Source organism: Heliangelus exortis, chromosome 5 (genome assembly GCF_036169615.1).
Source record: "Heliangelus exortis chromosome 5, bHelExo1.hap1, whole genome shotgun sequence".
In the NCBI taxonomy this organism is placed as follows: domain Eukaryota; kingdom Metazoa; phylum Chordata; class Aves; order Apodiformes; family Trochilidae; genus Heliangelus; species Heliangelus exortis.
The window spans coordinates 36,499,380-36,517,117 of NC_092426.1; the positions used below are offsets into that span (position 1 = coordinate 36,499,380).

Here is a 17,738-nt window from a genome sequence, read left to right on the forward strand (position 1 = left end):
TGTCAGTCAGAGTAGTGGAACATGTTCTATTCTAAAGGGGGGTGCTGAAGATAGGGCAAGCAACAAAAAAAAGAGACTGAAGAATATATTTATTACTATCAGAGAAATGTGGTGTGCCAGTCAGTAGACCTGCCATATATGAGTGTTCCCTGCTTTCCCACGTATCACAGACAGAATAAGCTGTAACTTAAAACTGATTTGATTTCTTGGTTGGACTTCCTATAGAGCATAGGATGGGACCTAAGACTTAGCATTGTTCTTTTAGTTACAGGAATTTGCAGAAAAATACAAATCAAGAACCTGACCTCTTGAAATCTAGCACTCTTATTGTAGTTTCATAGTAACATACAAAATAGTTTATTATCAATACACTTACAAAAATGAGTAAAGACACTATAGCAAGTGTATAAGAAGTATCAAAACAAATCTCTATTGATGATATAAAGCTCCAAGGGAACTCTACCCTACAATTTTGAAAAAGAACTCCTTAGCAGTCTTCTCAGTAGTCTGTCTGTCTTCCTGTGATCTACTGCTTATTGTCATTGTTTCCTTGGGTTTTGGGGTTGTTTTGTTTTGGTTTTTTTTTTTTTGGAGAATGGTTATGGAAGAACAGAAGTATAACCACCGTTGAAGCCCCCATTGGATTAAAGGACAACTGTGTTGTAGCTCTCATCTGAGACAATAAAAAGGCAGTTCTCTGAATAAGCATCCTATTTGAGGAAAATTATTTAAGTTAAAGATAAGACCAAGTCCAATTCAGCAGTTTTGCAGATGCTGTCAGAATACACTTCTTTATGCACTTCTCTCCATTTCAATATGTGCTCTGCCAGCTCCTCCAGATCCATCACAAGCACCTCTGTTTTTGTCAAAGCAGTGTCCTGAAGCAGAAAAGAGTTGGATTTAATCTCTATACATTGTGTCAATCTAGCAGGACATAAAAATGACCTGAATAAGCAAAACATTGAATTCTTAATACTGAAGGAGACAGGAAGCTCAGTTCTTTTGCTACTCACCATGTTCTTCATCATGTCTGGTATCTGGGGGATGCTTCTTAAGGTCTGCAAATGGCTTTCAAGATTCTCAATGAAAGTCACAGCCTCAGCCAACAAGTCCACTACAGACCTGTAACCCAGAATGAGTCCTCTACTCAAAAGTTGTGCAAGACAGTAAGCATTTAATACTTCCAAGCTCTTATTTCTTTCCCCATGCATTTTCATTGTTCTCTGCTCCAGTTTTATGGAAGTTCTTAACCATCTAGTTGATTTCTGTGTAATTACACTTCTTTTATGACCCTCAGCAACAACCAGGGCAGGAATTACAGAAGTGAACATATACTTCTTCAGTAACTGGGCTAGATTTTTAGACCATGAGAAGAATCATTTTAAAAACATCTATTACACATGTCTGGGAATCATTCATACACTTAGAAGGTAGAAGGTGGAAGACACCAAATACTAGAGTGCCAATTCCTAGTTATGGAGAAGCATAATAAACAGATGTATTAAATGGTTTGCTTAAAACAATGCATCATAAATTGTGGTGACATTTTCAGAAGACAAGACTAGTAACCTAAGTAATTGTTCCTATCACTACTTTTCTATGAATTTAGCAGTGAGTAACTACTAGCTTTTAGTTGAGGTTATGCCACTTTTTTTTTATTGCTATTCTCACTGGAAATGTGAATTAAAGCAGCATTTTTACTACCTATTAGTTCAAATTAATGTGGACTCATGCAAACAAAGAACAATTGTTTTCTATATGCCTACCTGTGGAAAGTAACCTCAATAGGCAAGCTCTCTTGACACCTGGGTTTTATTAACCTCCTCCTCAGAGCACTCTTCTCTTTTAGTACTGCTTCCAAGTGTCTGTTCATATCTTGCAAAATCTCACATTTTTTGCCTATAAAAGAAAAATGCAACGTTGAAACCATCCTGCTAAAACAAGAGCAAAATTTCTTCTGAAGAAAGTCAAAGACTGATCTATTGCACTGGGCAGTTTACACTCAAAAAGGACATCAGTAATCAGAACAATTGTTAGAGCATACAGGACTTATAATATGCAACTGGAAGTCATAATACCAACTTTTTAGAGATAAAACTTTAATGTTAAACAATTAACAAAGCTAAGTAAACTGTCTTCGAAATGAAACTAACTTCCAAAACTATACCATGGTATATTATTACAATTATTACATATATTATGTAATAATATATTACAATAATTATAATAATTATTGAATTTATCACAATATATTTCACAAGCCTAACACAGAAGTAGCAAGCTAGAATGTTTTAAAGTCACATTTAAAGTCACATCAAATCATAGAAGGGAGAGTGTGAAATAAAACAAACTAATACATATGCTTGTAAAACACTAAAATTAAAATCCAAGTGATTTTGGGGGCATACAGATGCAGCAGAAATACACTGAGTTACTGGAAAAGCAGCAAAGTACATAGGCCAAGGGAAGCAAATTGGGTTACTGATGATCTCACAACTCCTCAGGCTCCACTGACCCTGGGGAGCTAACCACAAACACACTTTTTTTTTTTTTTTTGAGAACGAGTTACATGCACAGCTTCTACTGAGACAGCAGACCATGCAAGATCAAATAGTATGGAAGTGTTCCTTAGGGGTTAATAAAACACCTGCAGCCTCTAAGAAGCTACCTGGTAGAGACAGCTGCAGTAACTTCTAGATGTGTCACATTATCAGATTAAATATTAAAATGCTGATTGAGTCATTGAACAGTCTTTGTTTTTCTACAACTGCACTTACTTAAGTAAAAAGGGTGAGTAATGTCTGCTGTCTCTTTCTCCAACTGCAGCATTTCAATTTTCAGTTTCTTCTACAAGAAGAACAACACCAAATGACAATGCATTTTAGTACTTATCCAGATACTGTTGACTCTCTTGGGGTGGAGAGGATGTAGCAAGGGAGAAAGTGGGAGCATGGATGACAATGTGTATGAAAGAGTATTTGCATGAATGCACATTATCATGCTCTCTGGAGTGTTTCTACTACAAGATGTAGCTTTTTTGGTCAACAGGAATGCACTGTTTAAAAAACAAACAAACAAACAAAACAATTTGGTGATTTGCTGGGAATTCGTGCTGGAAAAGAAAGATCCTGCAATTTATTCCTAAACTACAGAAACTTGCATCTCCTACAAAGCATTTTCATATTCCACTAAAGAATCTCTCACAGCCCCAAGTTTCCTCCTCCTGGAGAAGATTGGTTTGTGTTGTGCTGGCTTTTTTGTTGAAGGACAAGCTCTCTTAGGTGAAACTCCTAGCTTGAATTCTTCCTACTGATAAATCAGTAGGAGAGCAGCAGATTCCTTCCTGCAGCTGAAAGAATCATGGTCATTTTGGCTGGAGAAGAGAAAACTGAAGGAAATACAGAAGAAGATGACATAACAGTGTCTCAGGATACACAGAGAACAGATGCTTTGCTTGATCACTGAGGAGAAAGCCAAGCCTGCTTTATTCACAACATATTGAACATCTGACAGATAAAGTACTTTGTACATGAAATCTTCCAGCAAAGGAGGCCCAGTAGCAACCTTAATGGGAGCTGAAAACTGTTCCTTCTGCCAATAAATACAGGGTTACTCCAGCTGTTTAACTCATTCTCAAAAAAAAAAAGTAAATGGTGAGTTTGTCACACTGCTTTGCAGCTGCTGGAGCCCACACTGTGTAACTTAATAAACAAAGTTTTGTACCAGCAACCTAATGCTCAGAAAACACCAGGATAAAAAATACAAGCCAACAGCCAATTCAGGCAATAGGAAATGACTGAGGTCACATCTTGCTAATCAACAAAGTTGTCTCGTGGCCTATAAAGAAAGTGTTGTAAATGTGAATAAACTAAAAAAATTCTAGTTCCATCAGAAGCTTTAGTTTCATAATTTTGTTCTTTTCTTTGTGACAACTCGGTCCCTGGGGGAAAAGTAGCAACTGTTAGAAAGCTGGGCTGTTAAAAAAAACAACAAAAAACAAAAAACCAAAACCCAAACATGAAACAGCACACTGGAATCAGTACCTCCAGTGTTTTGGATAGTGAAGCAGGTAGTGTTTTGGGCTGTGAAGATTTTGACCCAGATGTTCTAGCACTTTGCCCTTGAAGAAAAAGTAGTTAACAACTTTAAGAAAGAACAATGTGGGTTACAACAAGACCTTGGTGAAGAGTAAAGTAGCACATATTTTGTGTTTTAGGAAGATTACATTAACCAGAGGAGGCTCTGCTTCGTGTAAACAAATAGTCACAGCCCATCAACTTGCAATAAGGGTGCCTGATCAGCTCATAATAACCAATTATGAAATAACACAAAATATGCTTGCACTCATGGACAAGATAATGACAAGTATAAAAATAGATGTTTTGTAGAATAAATGCTGATGCTGGGTGTCAGCCATTCTATATCGTGGCACTCATCAGGCAACACATGTCACCTCTTCAGTATTGAGGTGCTGAGTGTACCCTGACAACAGTCAAGTCTGTACCTCATCGATTTCAGCTTGAATGTTTGCCTTTTTTTCCATCTCTGAGAATTCCACAAAGCATGGGGTTTCTCTCCAGGTTAAATCCAGTGTCTCCTGGGAAAGGAAAACAATGGGGGGAAAACTGCAGTCAGCAGCAAGCAGGCACCAGGCAAATTCTCAATACTGGCTTTTAAAAGTCTGAATTTACTGTTAATCTCTTGCACTATGCAAAGCAGTCAATGTTAGCTCATAAATATAACTCGTAAAACGCACACATTACATGGAATAAACGAACACAAGTGAAACCACAATTTTATCACAGGCAGTACAAGAGCACTCTCAGCATTTTCTTACGTGCCTCTGGGAGAGGACATAAAAAAATTCTGTATACACTCCAGAAAAATACACACCTGAATTGGGTTTATTTCCTTCCTAGTAAGGAAATCTGTTACCAGCCAAAAATGTAAGATTCCACAATAAAAGGAATCGTCTCCGCCTTTCAAACGCACAAGCATCCACACAAAACCCCAACACGTTTTCGCGCTATCACCTCAGTTCCAGGCGCCCCGAAGCCGCCGTGTGCCGGCCCGAGGCACCGGACACCCCTCCGGAACGGATGGGCGCGGAGAGGAAAGGAGAACCGCAACACCGAACCTCATCCACGGCTCCTCCGAACCTCTATAACGGGCGGTTCTGGTTACGCCACTAACCCTCCCGCAGCCCTCCTGCCCGGCCCTCTCTCAGGCTCTTACCTGGCTCAGGACGCCCTTCGCCACGCACTGCGCCAGGAAGGCGGCCGCCGACGCGGGCTGCCCCGCCGGACGCGGGGGATGGGCGGCCGCAGCGTCGCTCCCGTTCTCATCGCTCGTCGCGTCTCGCTGCCAGTCCTGGCACTCCTCGGGCTCGGCGGTGGTCGCCGAGGAATCGGGGGAGTGCTGCTCCGCCATCCCGGGTGACCCGGAAGCCCCGGCGAGGAGAGGCGACAGTCGCCCGGGGGTGAGCGCCATGCTGGGCGCGGCCGGAAGAGAAGAGTGACGGGCGTCCGGTTCCGAAGGAGCCGGTGAGCGCTTTTGAGGGGTCGGTTCTGGAAGGGCGGGGGCGGGGCGCGGGGAGGGGAGGGGGCGGTGGGCTCAGCCGCCGCGGAGGGGCGGTGTGCGGTGCCGGGAGAGGTGGGTTTGGCCCGGGCAGGGATGGGTTTGTCCGCCCTCCCCGGGGCTCGGTGCGGTGGTGGGGTCGGTGCGAGCGGAGAAGCTGTGGGGGGACGCGGTTGAGGCGGAGGGGTCGGGGCCTGCAGTGGGTTCTGGCTGCTTCCCTTCTTTCCGAGGGTCCTGAGGACGCTGCGGCGGCGGGGAGTGGTGCTGAGTGCGGTATCAGGGTTGGGGTTACAACCCTGACCAGGGATACCTCGGCCTGGAACCCGGCGTTGTTTGTCCTGGGGATTAAATCCCGCCGGAGTTGCGGGACGTGGATGTCGGGTGTCTGCGTCTGGAGTCACAGCAAAGGAGCCGGGTCTCTAAATAAAAGAACTCTTTCCAGAAAAACAAATAAAACTGCAGTATTGGGAGCAAGTCAGTGCTGGTTGATGTCACTTAAAATCACGGAGAATCTCCTTAGACAGCTGGGCCCTGAAAGAGGCGAAATGTGGAGAGGATGCATTAATTCACTGAGTTTTTAAGTATATTTGTTGCATCATTTCAGTATTCAAACTGCTCTACCTAAAGCCAGGTAAATCTTTTAAGCTCTAGGTTTTATCTCTGAGGGAGGTGAACACGCAGCAGTGAAATGGTCGGTGCGGTTGTAGTGTGAAGGCAGGACACGTAAAATTACTTCTTTTATTTGCTTTGTCACAGAAACTTTGGGTCGCAGTTCCCTGGCGCAGAATAACTGAGAGAAACTGGCGGAGCCCATCACTGAAACTGCCTGCATCTGACAGAGAACTGTTAGGATGGGAAATAGTGCACTGAAAGCCCACCTGGAGACAGCACAGAAAACCGGTGTGTTTCAGCTAACAGGAAAGGGACTTACAGAGGTAATGTCACTGTAGGAGAAATGTGGGTATTTGTGTGCATGGATGACATTTTGGGAGAGAAATTCATAATGCCCTGTGTACACGTACATGCATTTCTCATAAGTACTGATGGATAATATTATTTCAACAATAATTTTTTTTCTCCCCTTTTTGCAGAGATTTTTGCTTGCACTGCGTTCTGATTTATCTGTCAGGGCACTTGTATGCTTGTGGGCTTATATTTTATAGTACATGTATGCTCAAGAAACACTAGTTATTCTGTTTTGTTTTCTTTTAAAAGGGCTGTAAACCTGAGGGGAAATGTAAATTTTGTAAACTTATTGTTACCTCGACAGATATTCCACAATTTGTCTTGTTTAGATACTTCCTTCTGATTTATCTGTCAGGGCACTTGTATGCTTATGGGCTTATATTTTAGAGTACATGTATGCTCAAGAAACACTAGTTGTTCTGTTGTGTTTTTTTTTAAAAGGGCTGTAAACCTGAGGGGAAATGTAAATTTTGTGAACATATTGTTACCTAGACAGATATTCCACAATTTGTCTTGTTTAGATACTTATGCTGTATCTAATTGTAGTCCTATGAACAGTCTGTACAGGCCGTTCACTGGGCTGCAAGTGTCATGAAATTTATTATATTGGAAATTCTCTTGACTTTCACTCAGCTGCAGAAAAACACACAGTGGACTGGATAACTTTAACCAAATCACAATTTAATGTTATTACTTGGCAACTGTATACTGTTCTGCTTGGTTTTATTTTTTTATTTCTAGAGAGCATAATGGCAATTATTCAACCAGTAAATACTAAGAATGATTAACAATACAGGAGAAAAAATCCAAATACATCCAATACTAAAGCAACATTAAGCAATGAAATGTTCCTTAGCATACTTCTGTGCTGCAGCTCTTCTTACAATATGTTAGCATCTACTACAATCTGTTCCATTCACAACTGTGCAATAAATCAGCACAGTATTACACTGTCTGTTTTTTAATGAAATTATGGAGAAAAATATTTTAAAATCGGTTTAGAGTTAAAGTTAAAAGTTATCAAAAAATATGTAAATTATTTCCCACATTTTCCTATTTAAGGCTGGAAGGCTTGTTGGGGTTTTTTTTCTGAATGTTATTCAATACTCTATTTAACAGGGAATTCTCTTTCACTCAACTGCAGAAAAACACACAATGTCTTGGAACTGTGAGGGGAGTAACAATTCACAGGATAGCCAAAATAACTCTATATTCCAGTAATTTTCCATGTCTTCTTCCACTATCCTACCTTCTCCCTTCCCATTTCCTCTGCCAGACCAAAGGAGTATCAAAGCCACTGGTCTATTGATGGTCATTGCCACATGGCTTTTTTCAGCTCATTGTTCTATAGGATGTAAATAAGAAATAGGAAAGTTGTTTACATAATTATTTAAAGAGAAAAGGAAGAGAAAAATTTCCTAAATCTATTCTGTTAAAAATACAGAGTTGTTAACTAGCTGTAAAATATTTTTAAATAACATTCATGTTTAAGAGGACACGGGAGGACTAAAACATAAAAAATCTTGTGTCATGGGATGCTCCTTCTCCTCTTCCAGTTTAAATTCTTTGGCTTAAAGACTACTCTTCCTAGATGGTTGACTGTCTCCTTTATATCCCTTTTCCCTTCCTCAGATTAAAACATATTTTTTAAATCACATATTAAGCAAATTTACCAACCTAGGTGCACAGTGTGATTGGGCATTGTGATCCCTATGGCAGTAAGTAATAGGAAAATTAATTTCAATTAAAATTTTAAGCTGCATAGCTTGAGCAATTGAAGTTGTACTGACTATTGAAATGCTGCATCTTTTTTCTCCCCCATAGTTTCCTGAAGATCTGCAGAAGTTAACAAGCAACTTAAGAACAATAGACTTGTCAAACAACAAAATAGAGCTTTTGCCACCTCTCATTGGAAAATTTTCCTTCTTGAAGAGCCTTGCTCTAAACAACAACAAACTGAGTATGCCTGCTAATTAATATCTCCACAGATTTTTAAAGTAATAACTTGACTTCTCTGATCAGAAATTATTAAATTTAATGATTTAACTCTCACAGGATGTAAAGCGGGGGTTTAGTCACCTAAACTGAAATCTCTGGAATTCATGTACAGGAAAAAATAACAAACAAGCAAACCATAAATTCTTCAGAACTAGTTGCCAGCTTAGTTGTATTATCAGTTTTACAAGGACACGTAAGTACTGAAAACCACACAATGTTTCTGTGCTGTGACTTGTCTGATCTGAAGGTTTAACAGAGTCAGGTGGTTTAGTGCCTGCATGGACAGCAGGTAATAAAGATCTGTAGAAAATATTTACCATCCAGTGGTTGTCGTGGTTTCTTTTGGACAAATGTCCAACTTAAATGGACAGTTAGGATGAGATGAAAAAACTTAACTTTTTATGCATTAATTGTGTACTATCTGCCTTTTTGAAAAACAACTGTGATTTAAAAACCTCAGTGGCTCTATAGTGAAACTCAAGGAGTGCTACAAGTTATCCATGTGTAGGTAGAATGAGGGATGAAGGAACACCAGGAGACCCTACCTGGTGAGGCTTTTATGCTGGTATGATACAATATGAATTATCTGAGAACTTGCTTTTAAGTTGAGTAATACCCTTCAAGGGCTGAAGTCAACCTGAAGCTGTAAATTGTTTGGTACTTTAAATGTCATAGAATACACTGGCAAAGTGGTAAGTAAAGAATATAATTGATCCTCTCAGGATAGTTTCTGGTCTGTAAAAAAGGCCAGGTCTGCCTTCTCTGCAGATTATTTTAAAGATCTTTATGGAAAGTGGTTAAAAAACATGTGGTGCTAGTGGGATGAAGTTTCTCTTCAGGGATCTGTACCTGCATTGGGTAATGAGGAGGAACCCTGTGAGAAATCAGTGTAATACAGCACCATTTTCTGTGCAGAAGGTTATTTGAATGGGGGTGGCTGTTAACTGCTCTTTGTTTAGGTCATCTCTTTGTTCTGTCATTTATTTCTAGCTGCTTTACCCGAGGAGCTGTGTAAACTGAAAAAACTGGAGACACTACACTTGAATGGCAATCACTTGAGGCAGCTACCAGCTGCTTTTGGACAGCTTTCAGCTCTCAAAACCTTGAGCCTTTCTGGAAACCAGCTTCAGACTGTGCCCACACAACTCTCTGGTCTTCGCCACCTGGATGTAGTAGATCTTTCAAAAAACCAGATCCAAAATGTACCTGACACTGTTGGGGAATTGCAGGCTATTGAGCTCAATTTGAATCAGAATCAGGTCTGTAACTGGGATATTATGGGCATGTAGATTTAGGACATGGTTTGTCTTGGACATCCACAGAATATAAGATGAGACCAGCACAACTTTATAGCTAAAATACATCTCATGGACACAACCAAAATGAAGGATCCTAACTGCAGTTTGTGTACTGATACATCCAGCTGCCTGATCTGACTAACTAACAAATCCTGAATTTAATCAGACACCTATTTGACCAGTTCTTGAGCAGGAAGCTGATAAACAGATGTGTAGGCTGCCTGTTCTCAGGGAGGAAAAACATTTTACTTGGGATTTTCTGACTATTATTGTTACACTGTTGTTAAGTAGTTACTGTAGCTTACTTAAAACATAATAATTGTTCCATATGAGTCTAAAACAAATGACTTTACATTGTCATGGATCAGTAACATTTTAATCCCATTTCTCTTTGGCTTTTTATTTTTTTACTAGATTTCTCAGATCTCAGTGCAGATCTCCCACTGTCCACGCCTCAAAGTCTTGCGCTTAGAAGAAAACTGTCTAGAACTCAGCATGCTTCCTGAAAGTATCCTCAGTGATTCCCAGATCTCACTGCTTGCAGTAGAAGGCAACCTCTTTGAAATCAAGAAACTCAGAGAACTGGAAGGCTATGACAAGGTTTGTGTCTTCTTTGTAGGTTTGGATTTGTTGCGGCGAACCTTTCTCTCTCGGGGACATGGCTCTTCTCCGGAGCTCTCTCTACATTTCCCCCCTTTTTGTTGTTTGTTGAAAAATAGCAATAATTAATGAGGAGGGAAAATTCGGGCTCTTTAGCCTCTGTTAGCAGGAGATGAGGTCTTAAAACACCAGCTCAGTTTTCGCTGGTACTCGCCACCTCGGGATGCCTGGCCATGCAGAGGCTTCTCCGAGCATTCAGCGCACCAGTCTTATCGTGTGTCCCTGGGAGGCTCCGTTTCAGGACCGCACTGTCGCGTGTCCCTAGGGCTCCGTTTCAGGACCGCACTGTCGCGTGTCCCTGGGGGCTCCGTTTCAGGACTGCATCGCGTGTCCCTGGGAGGCTCCGTTTCAGGACCGCACTGTCGCGTGTCCCTGGGAGGCTCCATTTCAGGACCGCACTGTCGCGTGTCCCTAGGGCTCCGTTTCAGGACCGCACTGTCGCGTGTCCCTGGGAGGCTCCATTTCAGGACCGCACTGTCGCGTGTCCCTAGGGCTCCGTTTCAGGACCGCACTGTCGCGTGTCCCTGGGAGGCTCCATTTCAGGACCGCACTGTCGCGTGTCCCTAGGGCTCCGTTTCAGGACCGCACTGTCGCGTGTCCCTGGGGGCTCCATTTCAGGACCGCACTGTCGCGTGTCCCTGGGGGCTCCGTTTCAGGACCGCACTGTCGCGTGTCCCTGGGGGCTCCGTTTCAGGACCGCACTGTCGCGTGTCCCTAGGGCTCCGTTTCAGGACCGCACTGTCGCGTGTCCCTGGGAGGCTCCATTTCAGGACCGCACTGTCGCGTGTCCCTAGGGCTCCGTTTCAGGACCGCACTGTCGCGTGTCCCTGGGGGCTCCGTTTCAGGACCGCACTGTCGCGTGTCCCTGGGGGCTCCGTTTCAGGACCGCACTGTCGCGTGTCCCTGGGAGGCTCCGTTTCAGGACCGCACTGTCGCGTGTCCCTGGGAGGCTCCGTTTCAGGACCGCACTGACTTGATGCGCACTCAGAGCTCCGCTTCAGCTTCAGCATTCCTTGGGTTTGAGTTCCGCGCGCCAACTCGCTGCGCCTTTCGAGCTTCATTCTTCTCTCCTGCCTGGCTCGCCATACCGGGCTGTTGTCTTGCCGTGCTGGGCTTTTACTCCGAGCTCTTCACGCCGCCTACAGCATTTAAGCCTGGACTTGTGGAGCTTCACTCGTGGTTGCGTATTTGGAGCTCTTTATAGAGCGTCCCACACCAACGTGGTGGCTCCATCTGACGTGGTTGCGTATTTCGAAGCTCTTTATATCGCCTTCCGCATTTAAGCCTGGCTTTGTAGAGCTTCCCGCACCAACGTGGTCGTGTAGAGCTTCTTACATTACCTCAGTGTTCACGGCTGCTGTTGTTGCCCGCATTCTCCACCAGATGTTGCGGCGAGCCTTTCTCTCTCAGGGACATGGCTCTTCTCCGGAGCTCTCTCTACATGGATTTTTTTGGTCTTTTTTGAAAAGAAGCTTCTGATGAGGTCTTTACCCAGTATCTCCCCAGAATACTAAGGTTTTATGCTGGTGAATAAAAGCACAACCAGTCTGTTAGTACTGTCACTGGTAATGGATTTGTAACTAATCCCTAAATAGAATTTCAAGAGTTCTTCAAAGATGAACTTTCTAACAGGGTTCAGGATCAGTGTTTTTTCATCAGCATCTTTTGAAGGGTGTGATGACAGGTGTGTCTTCACTTGGACAGGACAAAAAAATAACAGATGCTTCCTATTATGCAGCATTCTTAACTGTTTAATACTCATTCATCCTTAAAACTATTTCTGACTTCTCAGCACTGTGCGGACTTCCTGTAAGATTAATCTGAATTACAGCAAATGGCAGAATTTTTTTTTTGTTTTTTTGTTTTGTTAAGCTTAAATACATCTGGGAATTGAAAATATGCTTTAAATGCAGAGAGCTTTTGATTCTGAGAGCAGAAGCCTAGCTGCTTCCAACAGTAATAAATTGTGTATCTGTTCCTGAGTCTTATTTTTTTTTGTTTTTTTCATAGTACATGGAGCGATTTACAGCTACAAAGAAGAAGTTTGCATAATCATTGTTCTGACCAGTAACACCCAGCAGAGAAAGTTAATAACTGGAACATCTGCTTCACTGACTTAAACCAAGACTGATGCAGGAGATGATCACCGTGCTGCTCCTCTAGGGCTCTGCTAAGGTCTGCTCAGGCCACATTGATTACACTTGAACTAGAGAACATGAACATTGAACTGATGAACCTGTCTAGGGGCCAGTTTTTATTTTTGTGCCACTGTAGCTTCTAACACAGTGTTCTCCTTTGTCAGGGCTTGTTCTTTCACAGAGAAGGTGAATGAGCATTTCAGAGTTGCCTGTTCCCTTTCGTCAGGAAGCTGGCTGCTGATTTGCAAGAGGATTATTCTGGAAACATTTTTCCATGATAGCACATGGAAGTTCTACCACCAAAGCAGATCTGAAACACTGTATGGCTTGCATTAACATTATTCTACAGAGAACTTTTACGGGTGAGATTTTAGTTGGTAACTGGTATAAGTTTTTTATAAAGCACAAATTAAGAGTTTTAATAACTGCTTCTGTTCAACAATCCCTATTTTGAGCATCCTTCATTCATATCTTACTGTACAGGCTTTCTTTTCCCATAAATGAGAATTGCACTACAGTCCACTTCTGCTTGAGCTTGTATAAAATAAAAATTAGGTTTATCTTCAGTGTATTCAGTAAAAATCTGCATTGCTGAAAATCCTTGCACTGACTCCTTGTCTCCAGCGCAATGCTGAAAATCTTAGTTGTCAGCCTACTGCTGCTGCCTTATTACCAAAAGCACCTAGAAAAAGCTAAAAATGTATGCAATTATGTAACTTATAATGAAAAAGGAAAATGTACTTGTTTATTTTAGTAAATAATTTTCAAAAAATCAAGTTCATTCGGTGTGACTGCTGCTGTTGTCACTTTAACAAGTAGCCCTAAGCTAAGCTGTTGCTGAAGGCCACCACTTAGGCTCTTTGTTCCATCAGCTGTTGGAACTTCCACTGCTCAGAGAATGGAGAAGGGTGGAGTTTGTCAACACTTCAGTAGCAATTCAGTTAATATGTTCTGGATGCTCCAAACAGTGAAGTAGGAGCTGTGCTAAGTTTACTTCTTTGCAAGACAAGCCTGGATGCATCGATGCCTGGTGAGAATGTTTTATGTTCTGTACTTCAGCTTTCCTACAGAAGACAGGAAAAGCATTTGGGCAGCAAACTTCAAGTTGCTGGTGTAATTAAATGTATTCAAGGTCTTAAGCCACCTGCAGCTGAGAAAAATTAAGTGACCTCTGTGCCCATTTTTTTCCTCAGTGTAAGAATATAGTTAAGGTTACAGATAAGAGGTTCTTTTTATAAGATGCTCAGAAGAGGTATCTAATTCCCTGACCCTGTAGCTGTTTTATTTCCATTCTTACACAGCACTACCTATTTTTTTAGAGAACATCAGTTCCTCTTTCAAAGGATGGATGTGATCCATCATTAAACAGGGAACCAATTTTACTTAACTTCTAGGTGTTATTTTATGGAAAAACTGCTAGAGTAATAGCTGACAGCAGACAGTGTGTCCAAGGCTACTTCATTTTGCAAGACTGCCTTTGTTCAGGCAGTTGTTTTATCACCTAATAACCCTTCCCCACCTGAGAAAGGAGTTATGAAAATGAAAGGAGACCCATGGGCTAAAATGAAAACAGATTTAATGAAATAATGAATTACTAATAATCCTAATAAGAAACACAAAGTTATACTCAGCCCATCCAGTGGGTGTGAGCTGTCCTCCCAGCACTGAATGCTGCATGTCAGACACAACAAGCACCACAGCTCCAGTCAGAACCTGATGGTCACAGCAAAGGGGACAGTAGGTCTAGAGGGCAGAAGGAAGAACCTCCAGGGATGCCAGCTACTGAGGAAGAGCCCCAACCCCAGCAAACTTCACATTTTATAGTGACTGTGACATTTGTGGCATGGAACACTTGTGCTGACCAGCTTAGGTCAGCTGCTCTGCTTTGGCTCCTCCAGTCCCTAGCATCTGGTAAGCTCAGAACTGCTACAGATCTGGATCACTACCATGGCTGGTCCCAAACTAAAACAAAGTGTATCACCAGCTATGTTCTCACAGAATAGGGTGCTGCAATCTTCTCAAAAACTGCAGCTTCCCTGAGCAGAAACTGATTCTTTAATTCTATCCCAGTGAAGCCAAGGCCTGCAACTAGGAAAGCACAAGAACACAACCTGTAGGTTACCATAATGCAAACCCCTGCAGAGTCAGAAACCTATTCAGTATCATACTAATAGATGCCATAGATTATGATGTGGATATCAGTACTCAATAGTTTTAAGCCCAAAGCTGGTTTTGAATTTTTGCTCTTACTTGATAGCTAAAGCCACTCTCTGCAACTCCCTGAAAGGAGGTTGGAGCCAGGGGGGGGTTGGTCTCTTTTCCCAGGCAACTCTCAGCAAGACAAGAGGGCACAAGAGGGCTCAAGTTGTGCCAGGGGAGGTTTAGGTTGGACATTAGAAAGAATTTCTTTCTGGAGAGGGTGATCAGACACTGGAATGGGCTGCCCAGGGAAGAGGTGGATTCTCCATCCCTGGAGATATTTCAAAAGAGCCTGGATGTGGCACTCAGTGCCATGGGCTGGGAACTGCAGCGGGAGTGGATCAAGGGTTGGACTTGATGATCTCTGAGGTCCCTTCCAACCCAGCCCATTCTATGATTCTATGAAGTAGTAGCTTTTTTTCTCCTAGCAATGCAAGACGTACACAGAACAAAGGCCCTCAGTTACCCGATTTCTCCTCTACATTCACCAACTCTGACAGCTACAGTAATGATCCCTCATCAGTATGGGTCCACTTGGAAACGTTGTGCTGGGGTAGGTTTTGGGATGGGTTTTTCTTTTGGTTTTATAATTGGAAAGATCTCCTCAGACACACTTCTCTCACCTTTAGCAGGATTCTTTTGTCTATTCAACAAAGATGTGTAAGAAAAGCTGGTAACTGAGAACACTTAGGAATTATGCAGTTGGAATTGCTATTTTACAACTTTTGGAAGTATTGAGAAAGTACATCAACATTTCTGTTACATGATCACCAGTACACGTAGAAAATTTTCAATTACTCCTTGGATTTCTGACAGCTATTAAAATTTTTGTAAAACAAAAGGGAGAAAACACCATACAAAATGGTGCTGAGTTAATCCTGGATCAATCACATTTGTCCCAGGACACAGGAAGACTTTGTTTCAAGAAAAAAAGCTGCCTGATGCCCTTGCATGTTTTATCTCAACTCAATAAATGTGACTACTGTACATTTCAGCACTGTATATAATCTATCAGTAGTTTTATATTGGAAGTTTGTAACACTATAAACCAATTTTATTCCCATGCATAATTACACCTGGAGCTTTTTAGTTTTAGAATTATTGAGGTAGAAAGTGTTACCCTAGTTAACAGTATAAACAATTTTTTTTATTTCAGTCCTGTATCACTTGCTCTCTGATTTTCCACTGCATTGTGCAAATGGCAAATTGTTTCACCAGTGAGACTTCAGAAAGGGAAGTTCTGCAAGTAGCTGCACAAGCAGCATGTGCTGCAGTTCACACTAATAGTGATCCCTGCATTAAGAGGCTTAATTCACCTTGTATCCAGGAGAAGATTACCTTGAATTTACCATCATTTAAGTGTACCCATGGGACACGTGCTACAAATTCAGGAGAGTCACTTATGCAGCCTATCCCTAGGTTCTTTTTTTTCCTATGGTACAGAGTATATAAATTACATCTTTTACAGCCATTCCCAGACTACTCTCCTGCAGCTCAACACTTCCCTTTCCTCTCTCCCCCCCTAGGAGCATTCTGGGAATGTGAGGCTCTAGTACCACAAAAAATACAATTTAAATTGCCTCACAAGTGAAGTTACATTAAGGTTAAATCACTAAATTTCACTTACTGGACAAGGCATTTGCTAGGCACATTACAGATACTTAACTCCAAAATCTATTGTATGTAGTTCCTTTACCTTCCTGGAGCACAGCCCCATGCCAAATGAGTTTCTCCAAGAGATGAACCCATTTCATAATTTGAAGATAAGTGATGTTGATTATGCAGGGAAGAAATCTATAGTGTTAAAAAAATATCACAATATTCCTCTCAACCACACCCATTCCTTTGTTAGCGTTTGGATTTCTGTGAAATAAAAATAGAAGTGAAATTTCCTGGTTGCATAGTAGCAAATAGTTCTGCCAAGTTTTTAAAGGACAGGACACTACACACAGATATTTATAAGATAAAACAGTTTTAAAACACATTCAGTTATAGAAGTATGTATTTTTTGTGCACAATATATATTTTAACAATCAAAAGCAGAAACTGTAAACCTTCATTCTTAATATCATTCAGAAATACAAAGACATACAAGTGTTGATTCTATTCCATAGGTATGGAAATTAAGCATATATTCTATATACAACAGCAAGACAATCCAAGCAGCAGACTGGGTTGTTCATTAACATAAAGGCACCCACTCCCTTATGGATCTTTTACAGATTTGCCTCTTGCTGCATCAGAAAAAAAGCAATGATATTCCATTAATACTCAGGCTTGGAGTCTCAAAAATTATTTCCCTGTGTGGTATCCATTACAACATTAGAGTTCTGCTGTAGCAATCATAGCATTCTCTCAGCCAATGTGCTGATTTGTTGTTAGGTCTCAGGGAAGTCAAGAATAAGGACTTCTGAGAGCAAGGGAGAAAATCATTCCAATGTTTGAAACATCCAGGTGCTACAGAGCAGGTTTGCAGTGTTGCATGCAATGTAAGGGAACCACTTTCATCTCCTGTTCCAGGAGACAATCATAGTTGATGAAATACTTTGCTTTCACACCCAGCAGCAAATATGCCCTCAGTTCACCTGAAGTTTGCAAGAAGGAAAAAAAAAAAAAAAAAAAAAGATAGAAATTCCCTATGCTTTCCCATACAAGTGGCTGCTAAAAATGTACTTAATGTTCTTAAAAGTACTTCTTTGCTACTTGTGTTTTTAAGAACATTTCATTTACTAAGGGTGGAGATAATGAGCTTCTAAAATTCATTAGCTTTCCAATAATTACTGGAAGCCAGAGAGAAGTCAACACACTACTGAAGTAGCCAGTCCCCTAAAAATTACTTCACCCTATTCACATTAAGACAATTTACCACTGGCCTGTTTATTACATGCAGCAGCTCCAGCCC

General features: G+C 41.5%; 2 protein-coding genes across 4 annotated transcripts; one reads left to right on the forward strand and one right to left on the reverse strand.

Annotated features, from left to right (window-relative positions):
- Positions 1 to 308: 308 nt before the first annotated feature.
- Positions 309 to 5,490, reverse strand: HAUS2 (HAUS augmin like complex subunit 2). The gene is made up of 6 exons (XM_071744637.1): positions 5,236 to 5,490; positions 4,505 to 4,597; positions 2,778 to 2,847; positions 1,767 to 1,899; positions 1,014 to 1,122; positions 309 to 878 (listed from the first exon to the last, which is right to left on the reverse strand). The coding sequence occupies exons 1-6, from the start codon at positions 5,488 to 5,490 to the stop codon at positions 729 to 731; spliced, it is 810 nt and encodes a 269-aa protein (XP_071600738.1). The 3' UTR covers positions 309 to 728.
- Positions 5,402 to 13,413, forward strand: LRRC57 (leucine rich repeat containing 57). 3 transcript variants are annotated; one of them, XM_071744638.1, is made up of 6 exons: positions 5,402 to 5,543; positions 6,334 to 6,512; positions 8,368 to 8,503; positions 9,532 to 9,800; positions 10,254 to 10,439; positions 12,510 to 13,413. In XM_071744638.1, the coding sequence occupies exons 2-6, from the start codon at positions 6,429 to 6,431 to the stop codon at positions 12,549 to 12,551; spliced, it is 717 nt and encodes a 238-aa protein (XP_071600739.1). In that variant the 5' UTR covers positions 5,402 to 5,543; positions 6,334 to 6,428; the 3' UTR covers positions 12,552 to 13,413. The 3 variants fall into 3 exon arrangements, with proteins under 3 accessions (XP_071600739.1, XP_071600740.1, XP_071600741.1); XM_071744639.1 differs by having other exon boundaries at positions 5,412 to 5,560; XM_071744640.1 differs by lacking the exon at positions 5,402 to 5,543 and adding an exon at positions 5,596 to 5,652.
- The last annotated feature ends 4,325 nt before the right edge of the window (positions 13,414 to 17,738 follow it).